This window comes from Tenrec ecaudatus, chromosome 14, assembly GCF_050624435.1.
Source record: "Tenrec ecaudatus isolate mTenEca1 chromosome 14, mTenEca1.hap1, whole genome shotgun sequence".
In the NCBI taxonomy this organism is placed as follows: Eukaryota; Metazoa; Chordata; class Mammalia; order Afrosoricida; family Tenrecidae; genus Tenrec; species Tenrec ecaudatus.
The window spans coordinates 105201943-105221694 of record NC_134543.1 but is presented as its reverse complement, the minus strand read 5'-3'; the positions used below and the strand labels follow the sequence as shown (position 1 = coordinate 105221694).

General features: G+C 50.1%; 1 protein-coding gene across 3 annotated transcripts in view; it reads left to right on the top strand.

Annotated features, from left to right (window-relative positions):
- FRMD5 (FERM domain containing 5) overlaps positions 1-19752 on the top strand; it is a 323765-nt gene that overhangs the window by 253219 nt on the left and 50794 nt on the right. For all 3 annotated transcript variants that reach the window (XM_075531363.1, XM_075531362.1, XM_075531364.1), the window contains exons 2-3: positions 16332-16436; positions 19580-19622. In XM_075531363.1, the coding sequence (XP_075387478.1) occupies positions 16332-16436; positions 19580-19622 (148 nt within the window). The remainder of the gene's footprint in view (positions 1-16331; positions 16437-19579; positions 19623-19752) is intronic.

The window sequence follows — 19752 nt, the reverse complement described above, 5'->3', positions numbered from 1 at the left end:
ATATTTAACTCAACTCCAGACATTCAAAGATGAAACTTCCTTTCTCTTTCTCTTTCCTACCATGCCTATACCAGCAACCCTAGCATTTTCTAACAATATCCCTAAGTTAGAAAAAAATTCAAATGAAGCTTTGGGGTGTAAACTCAAGCAGAAATATTTTGTACCTGTCATAGCTAATTTGATCATAAATAGGAGTGCCATTAATTCTCTTATTATATTTCTTGAATAAGAATCTGGAAGTTTGGGAGGGGGAGTACTGCCTCCCAAGTGGCTACTGGATGGGCTGAATCTTCAATTGTCTTGCATTACATATGCCCGGAATCGACTCTTCTTGCTCTAAAAGCGGTGTTGAGAGAGTATTGAGAAATCGCCCAAATCAACTAAAGCATCTTCTTATCTTTCTGTGCAGAACTGTTCAGTTCTGCTGGCCAGTCGGGGAGAAAAGGGCACTCTGAATGGAACTTGTGAGACATTCTTTTCTATATTTTATTTTTAGAACTCTGACTCAGTAGACAGGAGGTCTGGTTGTGCAGTGGTTAAAGCACTTGATGACTAACCCAAAGGTTGGTTATTCAAACCCATCAGACACTGCTAAGGAGAAAGCTACAGCACTCTGCTGCTGTAAAGATTCACAGCCTTGGAAACTCTATGGGGCAGTTCTGCTGCGTGCTATGGTGTCAGTATGAGTCACAACCGACTCAGCAGTAGGTTGAGTTAGTTTGCTTGTTTCCATTTACTCAGTAGATCAATATCTTGAGTGCCCATTGTGTTTCAAGAACACACACACACACCACAGATAGACCAGTTACAATTGAGTTGATTCTAACGCTTGCCAATCTCGTGTCAATAGAACTGTGTTCTAAAGAGGTTTCCTACAACTGATTTCTTGGGAGTCGATCAGCAGGTCTGTTGTCCAAGGTGCCTCTGGGTGGGCTTGAACGTGAACCTTGCACTTAGTAACCAAGTTCATTCACCGTGTGTACTACCCAGGGACTTCATTGCAAGGATTAGGGAGACCAAGAGAAGTAAGACAAGGTTCCTATTCCATCCACCTGCACACCATGACCAATTAGTACATGATTATAACAGAGAGAGAGAAGAGGAGAGAGAGAGAGAGAGAGAGAGAGACTACACCCAGAGAGCAATGGATGCTCAGAGGACCGATATAAAAAGCTTGATTTAAGGAAATATGCAAGTCTCTGTTTACACAAGTATGATTTCTATGGTTTGATCATTGAATTCAACCTCAGTGCCTAGAAGGAGCAAATATATTTTAAAGATGAGATTTGCCAAAACAATATGCTCTAAAGTAAGTCAGTGTAATGACTGATCTAAGAAATCTTAATTATTTCCTTAATTAATTCAGTAGTCAGAGCATTAAAGGAATTAATGACCCATTCACCAAAGTCACCATGATAATGCTCGATTTAGAGATAGCTTTTTAACATGTATTTCCACTCGCCTGTACTCCTAGCCTCCTTGCTGAACGGAAATTGTGAAAATTTCCATTCCTAATTCCCTTGCCCTGTGCTTCAGATTGAACACTTAAATGCTGTTGTTTGTCTTGCCACTGAATGGTTACTTAATCCATCACATTTCTATCCTCACTGCCTTTATCTTAAAAAGTTAACCCAAACCAAACTCACTGCCTTCGAGTCGACACCTACTCCTGTCTCTCTGATAGAACAGAGCGGCCCTGTGGTCTTCTGAGGCTAAAAAGAATCGTTAGGGAAATCCAAAGCTTCATCTTTCTCCTGAGGACTGACTGGTGGCTTTGAACTGCTGACCTTGTGTAACACACGAAGCCACCAGATCAGCTCTCACCTGAATTGTTACAAGGACTTCACAACTGACCTTGAGTTGGTCTTTCAGTCCTCCTCTTCCTCCAACATAAAATCGACTCAAATCTTTTTCTGAGTTACAACTTTTCCATTCCTTAGCTGCAGAGTAAAAGTCCCCAACAAGGCACACATGACCCTTCACCATCTGGTCCTTGTCTCCCTCTCCATATTGGGCTCCTGAAACAGCCTTCCTTTTACCTGGCATAGCGAAAATAAAGTTCCCAGAACATGCCCTGCTGTGCACATAAGGTTCCATTCCTAGACCAAAAAGCTTCTCTATATTTTTCGTGGCTCAACTTGCAAGTCACTTTTGCTCTGAAGTCTCCCCAGAAGGCTCTCCGCCACCAGTTTACCCCTGTACCTCAGTTGTGACTCATACTTTCTGACTGTAGTTGGAAAGATTTTTTTTCCTCCCCCAAAAGAGGTTCTGCTTCTAGTTAATATAAAATTGAGGGAATCAACCCATTATTCCTATTCTCTGGGAGTAATAAGTTTAAGTAATAGGGCCTCAAAGGGATTCTTACTTGGAGACTGGGGGTGGGTGGCTTGAATACACTGAGCAGGCTGCTTTGAGCTTCTTCTGTTGACTCTACAACACATGGTCTGATGCCATGCCTTCCCACGTAAGCACCATTGACAAATTAAAAAGAACACGCCAGACAACAACATATAAGGCAAGACCCATGGGGCCAAATAAATTTGCTAATGATGCTTTGTTAGCTAAGGCAGAGGGCAAGGACGTCCTGTGACCCGTGCATGCCAGGAGGAAGACTAGGGAAATCAGGAATGCACAAAGAATAGGACTGTAACATTCTTCGGGAGTATAGAAACGTGAGATAGGACCTCGAACGTTACACTGGCTTGTACCTAATGGACACAGAACCCAGCGTCCCAGTCTGAGAGATTTGAGGTTAGTTGGCCAGTTGAGCCCTGATCCCTAGGATGTAGACAGGTGGAATTGTTCTGAACAAAACAGATCTTTAAGGAAAAAGGAAGATATCTAGTTTTAAATGCAGCTTATTTACTTACTTCACATCTTCCAATGCTGTTGATGAACTTACTGGTATCCTCTGTGTACCATTATGGAGGGTCCAGCATTCATACTACGTCCAACGGGAATGGTTCCAGCAGGGCAGTACTGTGCCTAGGAGTGATTCTAGAGAGGGGCTCGATTTTAAAGTACTGTAATGAACATGACTACCTGCCTCCCTTTGGGGTTCTAAGGGATAATTAGATAATGTGTGTCAAGGGCACTGTAGATAAAGTACTAGATAAATATGCCTGGCAATTAAAAATGCACCCAGAAGGAGGAGCCGAGTGCAGCACAGTTTAGGTTCTTCAGCTTTTAGCTGTCCATGTTTCGTGCAACCAGGGGTTCTCACCCAAAATAGAAGAGGTGGGGTCCTTTTCTCTCTCTCTCTCTCTCTCTCTCTCTCTCTCTCTCTCTCTCTCTCTCTCTCTCTCTCTCTCTCTCTCTCTCTCTCTCTCTCTCTCTCTCTCTGCATCTGTATCCTCACAATGGCTTGGATTATTGGAAGCAGAGCAAGACAAAGCAACCCTGGCCTTGTGCTTCTGTCACTAAACTAAGTCCTGGAATTTTCTGGTTCTAAAATTCCCATCTGGTTCTTCCTTATAGCTTGTTTCCTTGCTAGGACTAAGTGTTCCTTTGTTTTAAGAGGATTGCATTCTCTAGGTCTTAGGATTTGGTCATTGCTTTTCCTCGTTCCAGTTAAGATTGTCCTGGTTCTTAATATGCTGAGTAATGTTAGCTTGTATCCTGGATATTTTGAATATGATATTAAGAAACCCTTGATCTTATTTCAATCCTACAGATAACCTTATTTTGGGTTTGTGGGGTAATTGGCTTGGTTACAATCAAACCTTAAGTTCTGACCAATCTTCTGTGAGGTTTTTCCCAATGGCACTTCCGTTTTCAAAGCCTTTGCAGTGTCCTTGATCTGTCCTGTGTATGAGCTACCCAGTGGCCATTTGAGGACCTGGGAGGTGGCTTATCTCTTGTTCATTATCAGAGTTCAGGATATGCTATTAAGGATCAAGTTCATGTGTGCATAGCTCAAGGGTGAGCCCAGGAGTTCCTAACAATGTGATGGGACCACTGTCCGCAGCTTCTTACAAACATGGCTCTCCTTGGTACTTTCTGGTTCATTGACGTTACCCCTTTCAATCCTCCAGCCAGACATCTGGGCTTTTATTTATTAGTTTGTTTTAGTTCAACCATATTCACTGCAACTATACCATGTCAGAGACCAAAGGTTGTTGAGATGACAGACTGTTGGGTAAAAACTCCATCCACCTATTGACTGACTGTGTCTTGCCCGAGCGGGAGAAAAAAATCATTGTAGATGGAGAGCAATTGTAATTGGCAGAAGGCCACATAAAAAAAGCACTAATCATTTTTTATTCAGACAAAAAGAAATAGGCATATGTGTTGTGTTTCGGTCTGAGAGCAGTGTGCTGGGCGCTGATGTGCCAGGCAGATCCCTCTGGGGATGCAGTTGACAGTGACCCACCTCCACGGACCAATAAGTAGTGTATACTTTTATACGAAAAAGCCTAGCTATCGTAGCTCAACTTGAAACAACTCTGAAAGACTAGCTCCAAGGATCCGCACGGTTCAGCCAAGCCAGGCCTAGCCTGCATTGCAGTAGGTTCCCTCCAGCTTCTGCCCCTTCCCTCCCTTCCCTGCATACTCCTTAATAAGCATCCTGCTTGCTAGGCTCCCTCCCAGACGCTGCTTCCTGCGGAACGTGATCTAAGACCCGTGATAAGGCAGATATCCAGTCCTGCATTATCCTTACTTCTCCGTTGGGCTCAGGTGCTGAAGCCCAAGGAAGGCCTTGTCAGAGGTGCCGGGATGGATTTCTAAAAGCTGAAGATTTAGGAGGGCAGGGTTCATTGGGGGAAGTTAGCTGGTTGCTACTCTTCAGCTACTGTCCTGCCTATTTACAGTTAGTAAACAAAGCAAAAGCCAAGCTCACTGCCATCGCGTTGGTGCTGGCTCATAGCAACCCTATAGGACGGGGTAGAACTGCGCCTGCACGTTTCTGAGACTGCAACGCTTCAGGGACCTTGTGATTCGCAGTATAAGCACTGGGCCACCAGGCTCCTTTCAGTTGGCAGTAATCAACAAACATTTGCAGGAAACGGTGTTCAGGCACCAGGCTGTGCGCCATGAGCACACGCCCTGGGTACCAGTGTCCCCGTGAGGACCGGCAAGGAGGGTTAGCAGTAAGAGCGTTGAGTGGCCCAGGTGGTTGGCACATGAGATCAGAGAGAGGAGGATGAGCCTGTGACCTTGAGGGAAATGGCAGCTGCTCCCAAGTTGCTGAGGAGGAAAGGAAGCTAAGGTGCCCTGTCCTGCATGTCCACTCTGTGCCGGTAATGCAGTAGTCATCCTCACAATAAACCCGCAACCTGGTACATATGATTAGCTCCAGTTCATCAGTTCATGCAGTGGTTCTCAACCTGTGGGTCGTGACCCCTTGGGGGCCAAACGACCCTTTCACAGGGGTCACCCGATTCCTAACAGTAGCAAAATGACAGAGATGAAGTAGCAATGAAAATAATTTCATGGTTGGGGGGTCACCACCACATGAGGAACTGTATGAAAGGGTCGTGCGTTAGGAAGGTTGGGAACCACTGCTCATAGAGGATACGAGTTGAGTCTCAGAAAGATTAAAATCCTGCTCGAGAACTCTGCTGCAGCATCACTTCCTAGAATCTGGGGGGGCACCGTGAGTTCTGTCTCACTTATTTGATGGACACGGTCCATCAAAAGTCCAAGCTCGAGTCTCCTATGAGAGAGAAGACTGTGTCCCCAAATCCTTAATGATCTTCAAATCGGATAGGCATTGAAAAATTGAACTTATATGTTTTATGTCAGCTGAATTTGGCTTTAATATGACATTCCGCTGGGTCTTCGAGTATCAGGCTGTATCTCAAAAGCGAATCGCTTGTCAAATGAGTTCATCTTTTAGTGAATGTATCATATTTATTTAATCTTCATATAATTGCATCCGATTTGTGCAGCAGGTGTTAAGACATGACGCCTCCCCCCAAAAGAGAGCAATTGAAGTGGGAGTGAGCTGCAGCGCGGAGGCTGTAGGTTAGATGTGGGAAGAACTGGGGCTGAGGAAGCCAGGTAGCCCATGGGAATGGGTTTCCCTGGAGCTGTGCTGCCTCCCTTCAGTCCTGGCTCAGGTAGAGCCCTCCTCCCTGCCTGTGGGAGACTCCACAATCACCCAGGTGTCTCTCAGCCTTCTAGATGGAGGAGTGGGGGAATGAACAAAGCTGCAGAGTCTGGTGTTGACTCCCCACCTCCCCCCGGGCTCGGGGGCGTCTGGTCCTGGTGTGGTTCTACATTTGCTGTGTGTTAAGGAAACGACCTTCTGGGTGCGCTCGCTGTCTCCTCCACACTTGCACCTTTCGCCGCCACCCACCACCGGGGCAGCCACCGACGGGAGACTAGGGACTTGTCCCAGAGCTTTCCCAGAACTCAGCATTTGGCCAGCCAGCCATCTCTCCATGCCCCTGTGGGACCATAGCTAGCTCACTCGGATCGCCCAGGAAGCACAGTAAGCATGGACTCTGCTTGTACTTACTCCCTAAACAGTAGGGAACGACCTCACGTGGGTTTTTCAAGTCCGTGTGAAATTCGTCGTTACAGATTGTTATTATTCGGTGCCAGCGTGTCAGTTCCAGCCCACCGTGACCCTGTGCGCAGCAGAATGAAATGCTGCCCATCCGGCACTTGTTCAGAGGCATGTGCCCATTGTCACAGCCACCCTGTCAACCCTGCCTTGAGGGCCTTCCTCTTAAACACAGGCTTACCTTGCTCATAGCGCCCCTCAGGGGACCTGTGCAGCCACTTGGTATCCAGACTGTAGTGCCAGGAGGTGACCATGTGAGTCCTGGGGGAGAAGCCAGACCCGAAATGGATGGGATCCGTCCTGAGGGCGAGGGGCTCCCTGCTCACGTAGACTCCTGCAGTCACTGGCCTTGCCTGATCCCTAATAAAGGCTGCACCCTCTTTGCCCCAACAGCCCCCCCTCCCCACACAAGTTGAGGGAGCTTGGGGGCGGGTATGATGCCAAGTAGAAATCTGTGGGGTCAGATGCCAAGCTTGGTGCCTCAGGGAGTCCTCTTGGCAGTCCTCCCCAGGGTCAGAGGACCGGCTTAGCTCATCAGCACATGGTATTTTTGCATGCAGACGTTGTGCACGCGGTGTGGGACATCTGGAACACAGAGGTCACTCGGTACAAGCAGATGCCATGGGAGGGAGGATCCAGTGTCCTGTCGGCGCAGTTGGCCCAAACCAGATTCAACCAGGGCAGTGGAGACCTTGTAGGGCAGGGCTAAGGAGAGAGCTAGACTTACTGAAATTTCAATGGTGCTGCCGCAAGCTCCAGGCGTCCTCTCCCTACCTGTATTCCTTACACGCAGGAGAGAAAACGACAGAACTGGGCTCGAAGAAACTCAGACTGCTTCTGTCTCCCTGCGGCAAAGCCCCTTACAGCAAGGCGACTCTTAGAAGCATTGCCGTTTCTTACTATTGATTGAATACATTTTGGTTGTAATTTTTTACAGCCGGCTCTGAATAGCTCAGTGGACTAGTCATGGAGCGGCTGCAAAATTACTGAAAACCCAGCCAAGCTTGTTACAAAAAGCCTCATTATTGGGTATTTGTGTGATGCTTGTTTTCTCTCTCCCTTGTTTTCTCTCTCTCTCTCTCTCTCTCTCTCTCTCTCTCTCTCTCTCTCTCTCTCTCTCTCTCTCTCTCTCTCTCCCTCGTCTGTTCTCTGTCCTCTTTCTCCCTTCCTCCCTCCCTGCTCTTCTCTGTGTCTCTGCCTCTCACACACGCGCACCCTGTCATACAATGTCACTCCAGATGACGTGTGAACAAAGTCTCGAATGTTTTCGGCACACGAACGTTTCCCTGTCTCCTTTGACAACTCGTGTTACTGCCCCCTCCCCTCCATGCAGAAGGCAAATGTGCATGTTCTTTGGCAGATCTGGGAAGATCTGGGACTGTAGGGAGTGGTTTGGGTGGCCAGGGTCAGGAGAAATTTGCCGAACACAGCACCCTCACTGGTTCTTCCACTTTCCCTCCCCCCTCAGCCCTGTCTGTCCTTTTGGAATGCAGAGGCGGGAACAGCTGATCAGCCAGCACCAGCCATGGGATAGATTCTGAGCTGGGCCCATCCTGTAAATGAAAGGGGTGAGGATCTTTGAGTCCTGATACCACTGGGGTGGCTGCATGGGAAGCAGAGGAGAAAGAATCTGGGAAAGGGGAAAAGACACTGGGAAGAGCATGGATCATGGATCAAGACCCTTCTCTGCCACTGCTTAGCTTGTGCCCTCAGGCCAATCCCTGGTCTCTCTGAGCTTCAGCTTCCTCATCGGTAAAACAGGGTTAATATTGCAGCTCTCGCATGACTCTGCGGCCCCCAAACAAAAGGCATCCCATGCACAGGAACCCTGAGTATTTTTCTTACCAACTTCCCCCATCTCCTTCCTTTAAGCTAGATGAACTTGAAGGAGGGAAAGCGGTGGCAATGAGACTCTGCGCTCCATGACTGACCGTCAGTCCTCTCTGGACAAGAGCAAAGAGCACACCGGCGGGCCCTGGTACATGGTCACAAGGGCAACGTCCCCAAGCTTGTGAGGATGGCCGCCAGTTTGGGAGTCTGCCCCCACAGGGCTCTCAAAGCTCAGGCTGGCACCTTTTCCTTACCACGGGGCTGTTTTCCCCAGGCAGGGTCAGAAGAGTGGATAGCAGGCAATCCGTGCCATCGGTGCAACACACACACACACACACACACACACGGTGTGGCAGCTTCTCCTCAGGGGCACAGAGGGGAAAGCGGAGCTTCTACGAGGCCCTCCTCACACTGGGGAAGGAGGAGTTGAATAAGGTGGAGAATGAGCTAAGGTGCCGTTTCAGAAGACCTTTGAATGATTTTAATGATTTCACATGGTGAAATTATTGTGCCAACCTGCACCATAAACACATGTGGGATTAATTAAAGGGCAGAGAGATCAATGGCTAGTGAGCCTCGCCCTTCTGGTTCTTGGTCTCTTGTTCTCTGATGGTCGGACCAGTGAGTGGCTGCCTTCGCTGGCAAGGCTCACTTCCTGTGAGACTTCCCTGAGGAGAAGCCACATGGCCTTACCCTGATGCAGCCCTGGGTGCTGGAGAAGCCATGTGGAAACCCCTGCCAGCGCTGAGATGCTTACACTGCCACTGGATTCAAAGGCTTCTTACCCACTGGCCTGTGCTCCTCCTGCATTCAGTGTCATTGTGTGTTTTGTGAGTTTGAGGAGGACTTTGTAGATCGGTGTCAGACATGGGGGCTAAGTCGGACTTATGGGTTTGGACTGGATGGCGTTGGGATGCTTTCTTGAATGTACACTCGCCCTATATATAAAACTCTCTCTTATACATAGATGAGCTTCTGTGGATTTGTTTCTCTAGTTTACCCAGACTAACACACATGGGTTATAAGGGAAAAGGATTTGGTAAAATGTATTTCACAAAATTAACCCAGAGTCTCAACCTCCCTCAGAAAACAGAACTGATTCTCTCTGGGGTTACAGCTCTAGGGGCCTCCCAGTCCTCTCTCTGAAATCCCCAGGTGATTGCTGCTCATGCCGACGGGTAAAGGGGCGGGGGGGGGTGTGTAAGTGGAGCCCACAGCTCTCTGCTCAGAAGTCCAAGGTCCCCAGCACATACTCAGTCACTCCCACCCAGCCACTACCTCCCCAGACAGGCCAGTTACACTACTTCTCTTGGAAGAATGGCCAGGGGGTCCCAGAAGTCCGTCACAGCAGACAGGGCTCTGAGGTCTGTCCCAGGGCCTGACCCCTGGCCTGTGGTTTCTCTGAATGGCACAAATTCACATAGAGTGCTGCCTCTCCCCCCAGCACCATGCAGACACCACCTCACTGCAACAACAACAACATGGACAGCCCCAAGAGGGGCGCGATTCTGCTCGATCATGCTAAATTCTAGGGTCTGTCTCCTTGGAGTCAGGCGGAGGGACTGCCTGGGCAGGGTCCAGCGTGGTGGCCCTGCTGCTTTTGTGGAGACCCGTGGCACCAGATCACTGAGAACTGGGCATCTCTGCATATGCCCCTGGGGTGGGTACCTGACCCTCTCCCAGGGTGCGCTGGCAGCTCCTCTTCTGGCTGCCACCTCAGCAGCTCCAGGACAAATGGTGCTGGTTTAAGACTAAACAAGAAGAGTGGGCTCCTGGGCCAGGCACTCAGCAGGGGTTCCTTCCCTTCAACGCAAATGCAAATGAGAGCCGAGGGTGCTCAAGTTAGGAAATGTGGGGCCCTGCTGTTAGCCCTTGTACTCCTCTTCTTTCTGTGCCTGGGAAAGCTGGGGTGGGCTGTGGTGTGAACATGGGGGGCAGGAACCGCTTCCTAGTAATTAATTCACAGGTCTCTGCTGGTTCACCAGTGCCCTGCCCCGGGAAGCTGGGCTAATGTGGCTTTCAAGCGCTGGTCCACCCGTCCGTGCCCTTAGAAGGACGTCGCTAAGGGAAACAAGGACATCCTTGGTCTACAGGAAGTTTAAGTAGGACGTTAACCTGACCTACTGCCCCTTCCCTGCCAGGCCTCCGCTGAGGACGCCTGGTGAGGCCCATGTGCACCTACTTTCTGCCACCCCCACCCCCCAGCTCACCTCTGCCTTCTTCAAGGACCACGAAACCCCGCCAGCTCCCATTGAGCAGCACGTAAAGTAGCCCACGATGTGAAAAAGTGGTGCTTGTTCTTGCCCATGACCTTGAGGGAGGACAAGCTCTTCTGAAAGCCCTCCTGCAGCCCAGGTAGGCAGCTAATGAGTAGGAACTCCTACGTGTACCACCGGGTCGCCCTGGACATAACTCACAGTGGGAAACACCACAGCCCCCCGCACCTCTCTGGGCAAGCTATCCAGCAAGCCCACCCTCTTCCCCAGCCCACCTCCCTCAGCTCTTGCCCACCTGCCTGCACCCTGACTGGGAGCGGGTGGGGTGGTGACACAGCGGACCCTGGGTCTTTGGGGTGTCACTCCCTCTGATGGGGCCAAAGGGCTGCATCCCCCATCCCCCTAGGAACTCCACAAATGTGAACCCTCCTCCATAATGCCCGAGGCCCTGGAGGGACTCCAGCATGGGTTTAATATATATTTTTCAACTTTTGATTGTGAGTTAGGTGAGGGCTTACATATCCGATCATCCTTTTGCATTAAAAACTTATCAGATCTCCCCGGGGCTTTGCTTAGTTCAGGGGGCCCCATTTTTCAAAGTCCTGCTCCTGATCAAGGGTACTAATGTTAGGCGGAAAGATGCGGTCAGCCCCGTATGGTCCAGGTCACTGGCTCAGGTTTGTTTATGCCTGCTGCCTTTGTCCTTCCCTAAAAAGTCAACCAACCCGTAGAGAACCAGAACCTGGCAAGGCATGGATAGGCACAAGTGGGAATTTCCCCACCCTCGGCACGCAGGGCGATGCGAAGGGGTTCACGGATCATGGTATGTGCCACAGGGAGAGGAGAAATGGGTTGCACTTGTGTGTAACATGATTTCCAAATATGGGCAGGTGCTGCGGGGGGGTTATAAAGTATACGTTTATTTTTTATGGGTGCTTAGTAAGTTATTTCGCCTCGATCGTGTCTCTGTAAAGAGCCTACCCTCGGGGGTGTAGCGGGGAGGTAAGGATGTGGTGCTCTCTCCGCAGCAGCTCCCTAGTCCTAAAGATAAATGTCCTCAGGCCTGGAGCTCTCTGCCTTTGGGATGGAATAGCAATCCCCTGTCAGCGTGAGGGCCTGTTTCTCCACTGTAATCCACGGCAGCACGTTCAGCGCCCAGCACAGGGCTGAGCCATAGCACCAGGGCAGCTTCAGGCAAAGGGAAAAGAAGACGGAAGTTGCTAGGCTTTCCCATCCCACCCAAGGAGAAAACTGGCTGGCTGCCATGGCACATTCCAGCAGCCCCCAGACTGCAGGGTCCAAGGGTATCCCTGGGACATAGGAAACTTGACATCTGCAAGTGCTAAGGGATTCAACAAAGAAAGGAAGCTGTCACCCGTTGCCAAGCGCCCACTGGGACAGTTCACCGAGACCGGTGGAGCGGCCTGAGGCAGCCTTCAGGGACAAGCCACCCGCAGCTGAATCATGACTCAACTCACCACCATCGAGTCAATGATGACCCGCGGCCACCCTACAGGCCCAGGTAGACCTGCCCCCGTGGGTTTCTGAGACTGTCACTCTTGATGGGAGAAGAAAGCCAGCAAAGACCCCTGGGGACAGGCCTTGCGGGGGGGCCCCCCGTAGTCTGACCATTTGCTGGGCAAGTCCTTTTCTTCCCATCTCATTCTCATGGCTAAGTGGGTCTCGGAGGAGAAGGTTGTGGTTAGAAGCAGCCTAGGTTTCTAACATCTTGTGAAACCTGTATGTCCTAGCCATTCAGTCGTTGATTTACTCAACAACTGATGATAGAGGAGCTCCCTGTCATGGCCGAAGGTCTGTGCAGAAGGCTGCTGCCCTGCAGAACAGGAATGAGTAAACAAATAGATCCACAAGACAATGCCAGAGCACGCTGTGCCGTGCATATTGTATTGGGCAAAGCTGCTACCAAAGACCTCTTTAACGTGCCAGGAAGCAAAGAGGTCACTTTTTAGGAGTTAGATGCACCTCACCCAAGCATGGCATTTCCCATCACCTCGTATGCATTCCCAAGCTGAACCATGAAGCAGCAAGACCAAAGACAGCATTGGAGGTGTGATGTGTGCTGAATTCACCCTAGACGGCCAGAAGAGGGAGCAAATCTGTCTGGAGAGAACTATAGCCAGCAGGCACCTAAGAAGCGAGGGTGGGGAGGCTTTGTCGCAAGTGTTTCGGATGTAGTTACCAGGAGGGACCAGTCCCTGAGGACACCACCCAGCGAAAAAAAGGAAGACCTTCCCTGAGATAGATTGACAGTGGCTACAGACATGGGCTCAAACAGCTCCGTTGTGATGACACGGGGTCAGGCAGCGTTTTGTCCTGTTTCCTAGTAGTGCCGCTGTGAGTTGGGCCCGGCACATAACAGCATGTACGAGGGGGTACCCCCCAAAATCCCTAGAGCTATGCATTTAAAATCTATATTTCTTTTACAAAACAACCATATCACCTTCAAATACGCTCTGTTATACTTAATACATTTGTCAAATCTGCAATTCCGTTCTTGGAAACATTTTTCAAACTCATCTGTTTGGATGGCTGGCAGCACCTCCCTCATTTTTTTCTTCTCTTCTATGGAGTCAAATCACTGTCCTTCCATGTCCCTCTTCATTAGCAGAAACAAAAAGAAGTCACACGGGAGTGAGGTCAGGTGAGTCAGGTGCGTGGGGAAAGAGAGGCATGCTGTTTTTTGCCAAAAACTGGGTCACTGAGATGGCTGGGTGAGCAGGTGCATTGTTGGGGTGGCAGAACCAATCCCCCATCTGCCACAAATCAGGCCTTTTTTGGTGCACACTGTTTGCAATCTTTTCAGCACCTCTATATAGAAAGCTTGATAAACAGTCTGACCCGGTAGAACCAACACCAAATGCACTATGTTCCTCACATCACAGCCGGGTTTTTTAGGGGGGTGGTTAGCCCTTGTATGCTGTGAGAAATAAGCAGGGAAAGGCCATTCTGTAGGGGAGAGACCTTTCTGCAGATGGGATTCAAGGGTAGAAGGAGTTTGGGGGAAAACGGAGAAGAGCCTTGCAGGGAGAGGAAGAAGAGCCCTGGGGTGTTCAGCAGTAGAGAGACTGTAGACCTCCAGAGTAGTGAAGAAGAATATTTGAGAAAAGGTCAGGAAGGAGGCTGGAGCCAGGTCATGTAGACCCCGGGAAGCCATGAACATAATTTGGGTTTTATCCTGAGGGCAAAGGCAAACAACCAGCAAGGTGAAGCAGGAATAGAAACAGAACTAAAGGTCCCGGTATGCTCCCTGCTGCATTGTCTGAAACAAATCCCATCGAGGAGGAACTGGGTAAAGAAAGGCAGGCTCGTTGGATGGTATGCCAGGAGCCCTGGTGGTATAATGGTTAAGCACTTGGCTGCTAATCGAAAGGTCAGCAGTTCGAATCTATCAGCCACTGTGCAGGAGAAACACGTGGAAGTCGCCTGCTTCCATACAGGTTCAGTCTTGGAAACCCAATGGGACGGCTGTTCTCTGTCTTACTGGGTCATTAGGATTCAGAGTGGACTTGACCATCGTGGACTGGGCTAGGAAGGGATCCTAGCAGTTAAAAACTGTGACGCGTGCATCATGCCTGCTACGGGAGAATTTGTAAGTTATGATAAGTTGGTGGGGCGGGGGACAGGTAGCAGAATAGTGGATATAGTATGTTATTCTATCCTTTTTCTTTTTAGAGAAATGTGCAGGTCTATGAGTTTCTGGTGATACCAATAGTTAAGTGCTTGACTACTGACCCCAACACTGGCATTTCGATCGCACTCTCTCTCTGGTGATCTACTTTCGAAGGGAAACCACATTGGAAAGCTCGCGAAGCGCCAGCTTCTCTGAAACACATGGTGTCGCTGTGGGTTTGAATCAACTCCATAGCAACTGGTTTGTTTTGATTCACAATGGTGTGTGTCTAGGCTCGCCTGCGTGCTGAAGAACTGTATCAAGACTATACAAGAAACGGGGAACAAGGCTTGCTTCTGGAGATGGAAGCTGGAGCATAGGATGATTGAGGGAGGGAGAACTCCTTCTGTTCTTTTGTACTGTTTGCAGGTGTGTGTGCACGACTCATTCAAAAAGAGGGACTCCGTGTGCGATCACGCCGGCTGCTGTGGGGGGATGGATTGTAAGTGGTGCGAGTGGAAGCAGGGACCAGCTAGAAGACTGGCAGTGGTCCAGTCAAGAGACAATGTGACTGACTGCCCTATGGGGTCGGTAACGGAGCCGCAGGGAAATGGGTGGGTTCAAGATGTGCGCTAGGGACACTCCATGCTGACAGTGCGCATGCCCACGAACTTCCTTAGGGATCCGGACTGAGCTGCTTGCACAAGGCTCTGATAGCTTTGTGAGGGGAAGTGTTCTTGGGTTGCTTTCTTTCTTTCTTTCTTTCTTTCTATTTTAAAATCCTTTTATTAGGGCCTCATACAGCTCTTATCACAGTCCATACACCCATCCATTGTGTCAAGCACATTTGTACATTTGTTGCCATCATCATCCTCAAAATATTTGCTTTCTACTTGAGCCCTTGGTATCAGCTCCTCATTTTTAACCCTCCCTCTCCCATGCTCCCTCCCTCATGAACCCTTGATAATTTATAAATATTTTTTCATGTCTTACACTGACTAATGTCTCCCATCACCCACTTTTCTGTTGTCAATTCCCCTGGGAGGGGGTTATATGTAGATGATTTTGATCGGTTCCCCTTTTCTCCCCCACCTTTCCCTTACCCTCCTGGTATCGCTATTCTCAATATTGGTCGTGAGGGGTTTATCTGTCCTGGATTCCCTGTGTTTCCAGCTCCTATGTGTACCAGTGTACATGCTCTGGTCTAGCCAGATTTGTAAGGTAGAATTGGGGTCGTGAAAGTTGGAGGGTGGGGAGCATTAAAGAACTAGAGGAAATTTTTATGTTTCATCGGTGCTACACTGCACCCTGACTGGCTCGTCTCCTCCCCAAGACCCTTCTGTAAGAGGATGTCCAATTGCCTACAGATGGGTTTTGGGTCTCCACTCCACACTCCTCCTCATTCGCAATGATATGATTTTTTGTTCTTTGATGCCTGATAACTGATCCTATTGACACCTCATGATCACACAGGCTGGGGTGCTTCTTCCACATGGGCTTTGTTGCTTTTCAGCTAGATGGATGCTTATTAGTCTTCAAGCCTTTAAGACCCCAGATGCTATATCTTTTGATAGCCGGGCACCATCAGCTTTCTTCACCACATTTGCTTATGCACCCACTTTGTCTTCAGCAATCGTGTTGAGAAGGTGAGCATCATGGAATGCCAGTTTAATAGAACAAAGTATTCTTGCATTGAGGGAATGCTTGAGTGGAAGCCCAATGTCCATCTGCTACCTTAATACTAAACCTATAAATATATGTACTTAGATCTATTTCCATATCATCATATATAAATATATTTACATGTGTACATGCCTGGATTTAGACCACTATAAATGCCCTCTGCCTCCTAGTTCTTTTCTCTATTTCCTTTTACTTTCCTCTTGTCCCACTATCATGCTCAGCCTTCATTTGGGTTTCAGTAATTCCTCTCAGTGACATTGCCTTTGATCAAGCTTAGGCTGCTTTCGAGTGCTGAAAGTCTCTGGTTCCAGAGAACTGCAAACCCAATACATCACACTAGGGAGGGCACGGGTCTGGCTATGTGCCCATTCCCTCTCCCTGTGCTGCTGTTACAGACCATTCTTTAATGATGATGAAAACAATCCCACTCGTTTCTCAGTGGCACTTTCTTTCTCTGCAGAGAGATGCCAAAGGCCAGTACCTGTTCGACCTTCTTTGCCACCACCTGAACCTACTTGAGAAAGACTATTTTGGGATCCGCTTTGTGGACCCGGATAAGCAGCGGGTAAGTCATTATTCAAAGCATAAAGGGCGGGCAGGATTAGCAGGCCTGAGGCTTTAAACTGGCACTTCATATTCCGAGCTTAGCCTCAGGAGTCAGGCCCTCACCCTGTAGGCTTCTGTGTCTTGGCACACAGACAGACTCCTTAGCGTGGGACTATCTTCCAAACAAACCCAGGTCCTCACCTGCTGTCGGGGCCCATTTCCCGTGCGGTGATGGACTCTGTTCACAGTGGCTTTGCCTTTGTTCTTTCTGCCCTGAGCTGCCTGTGCAGTTACCCCAGACCTCTTTATCCCCCAGGGGGGTGTGCATGAACTTTCCAAAGGGCACAGTGCGTCCTGTGGTTATTTCTCAGTTAGGTCAGAGAGTGCTCAAAGAGAATAGCAAGTGTATGGGTAGGAAACGAGAAAGATCCCAAGGTGAGGACGCAGAGTGCGCTCTGACAATGGGGAAGAGGGAGAAGTAAGCCTGGGCCGCACACCCACTGTGGCCCAGGCTCTGCACCAAGTAAGCGCCCCGTTCTCTCGGCTGGTCTTTCCTGAGCATGGAGCTGTGCCAGACAGAGCGTGCGTGTGTTATTTCGGTTCATTCTGACCACGAACGGGATGGGAATCCACAATCATAAGCTCCATTTTCCCAATGAGAAAATGAAGCCTCAGGTGGGTGAAGTGACAAACCCAAGGTAAGTCACAGGGACATACCTCTCTGGCTGCAGAGCCTGTGTGGTTGCTGGACTCAGACCTGGGAGCCCCTGAGGTGTAAGATTGGGTGCCGGGGGGGAGCAGGTGACTTGACAAGGTCCTGAGTGTCGAGGGGAAGTGGACCTCTCAAGGAGATGGTATCCTAGACCCACTCATTCATGGCAGGGACGGAGGAGGTAAGCTGCCTGGGCACCCCTGAAATAAACCTGCCCCCCTCGGTCACCAGGTAGTCTGCACCCAGCCTCCCACTCAACCCCACACCCTTGCTTCCTCTGCAAGACCCTTGGCAGTCTCTGGGAACTCCCTTTTCCAGCCTGGGGAGCTGCCCTCGCCGGCCCCTCCTGATGTTCCAGATTCAGGAGCAGTAGGGGAGAGTGTTCGCAGCCTCCCACTGTACCCCTCTATGCCCCAGAGTGGGGTCCCCGGGAGCATTCACCCAAGGAAAAACGGGAACCCCTCTCACCCAATCATCTTCGTCTCTTCGCCTGACCCCTCTTCCCAGACCCCTTGTTAGCAGTTTGTGAGTGGTCCTGGGACCCAGACAGGGCCAGAGAGCCGCAAAAGGTCATTCCAGCCACCACCCTATTCTGGAGAGCCTCGCGATTTCTCTAGCAGATCCTTATAGTCTCTTGGGCGAGCAGTTGGCAGCATTCCACTCCCTTCCCAGACTCTTCCTAATCTCCTCAAATCAACCCTTTCTCGAGAGCACTCACTGTGCACGCTAAAACTCTGCAGCTGTTGCCAAGGGTACCAGCGGCCTTTGAGTCACTCAGCTTCCTCTGCCCTCGACTGATGATGCACCTCACCACCACTCCTCTCCCTCGTTGACTGGTCTCAGACACTGGCTACGTCCTCCTCCCTGCACATAAGTCCAGCGGGCTCAGAACAGGCTTCTGCCACCTTCACCAGCAAGGCTGGCACCCCAGGTCTTCCTGGGCTGTCTCCTCTCTTGCCTTCCCTTCCCTGCGAAGCCACGCCTCAGTAGGCTGTGTAATGCGAGCAGGGCCTCTTAACCACAGTGAGTGGCTATAATGAGTTGCCAGCCTCGTGGGAACGCAGATCAGAGGAAGCAAGAAAGCAGAAAGTCAATGTGGACGATCTGTGTGGAGCTGACAGAAGAACTGGCTCTCAGTGGGTGCTTTAACCACATGACCCAGGCCCAGCCCAGAAGGTGAAAGCCGGGGACCAGGGGAGGCCAGGATGCTGCCCGGCTGGCCCTGGCTGTCTTCCTGTCAGAGGGAGGACTCAGCCAAGACATTGCATTGGAAAGAGCCAGGCAAGAAGGTGGCCTGGACCCAGTTCTCCTCGTTCACCCACCAGCCGCATGGTGCCCACGATGCCGGGCACGGAAAAGCAGCAGTAACTACCACAGACAAGTTTTCTGCCCTCCCCAAACATCTGATGGCTGTACTCAAGCCCCAAAGCACAGTCCTTCTAGCTCTCTGCGGAGTGGGACGTTTCTGTATTAGCATAAAAGCCATACAAATCAATAAGGCGTTTTTATAAAGCACGCACGTACAACTAGGAAACGGCTCTAGAGTGACCTCACTGCTTCCTTGCCACAAGCCCATGTGCTTTAGGGGGCGGGGGTGTAGGAGAGAGATGGCTCCAGTGAAAAAGGATGATTCACCAATCCCACACATTGGTTGGGGTCAGATAGCTGATGAGGCAGACTTTAAACAGCCTCAGGTGCCAAAGAAGCGTTGGCTGCGAAGCGCAAGGTCAGCAGTTCAGACTCACCGACTGCTCCGCGGGAGAAAGCTGAGGCTGTCTACTCGCCTCCAGATGTACCGCCTCAGAAACCCTGTGTCAGGCGCTCTGAGTGGGAGCCGACTCGCTGGCAGTGGGTTTGGGACGACGAGCAGTCCGTCCTGAGTGCGTAGCCTCTGCCGCAAAGGCTGGCCGTCTGCGCTGTTGAACCAAAGAAGCGCATCTCTCCACCAGCCACCCAGCCTGCCTTTGCCTCATTCCTGGAGTTATGCCTGTCAATGACTCCAGATTGATGCCACTGATACCTCTGCGCCCATCTTTGTGTCAAAAAGAGCTGGCACATCACACAAACGACCGCTGCCCATGAACGCCAGCATTTCCTTCCTCGAGTCACATGGGGGCTCTGCCCCCAACACTCCTGCATGCACACCCTGTGCCTCCCAGCAGGGCTCAGGACCTTGACCCCCGGCTTTGGAAGGAGACATCTCCAGGAAAGCACAGATACGACAGTTGAAGTCATCAGAACTGCCCACACCCCCCTTTCCCATCTGGTCCCGTGGGAGCTTATTTCAAACCCCCCTATCACTCCTTCATCTCCAAACCTACATCTCACAAGCTTTGGGGCCGCGTTCACCCTGCGCTACGATCTCTCATTATTTAAACGGGATAAGCCAAGTCTTCTTTGACTCTGCTTCTTCTCACTGGGCCTTTCTTGTTCTGTGTTCTCTGTTTCAGCACTGGTTGGAGTTTACGAAGTCGGTTGTGAAGCAATTGAGATGTAAGTATTGTCCATGAGAAGACTAAAACCTCACCCTTGGTGGTGGGTTAAAACCTCCCACACATCACAAGCCTCGGTCTGCATCTGCAATGGGCCACTGCTCTGAGCAAAGGAGCATCTCCTTCTGATG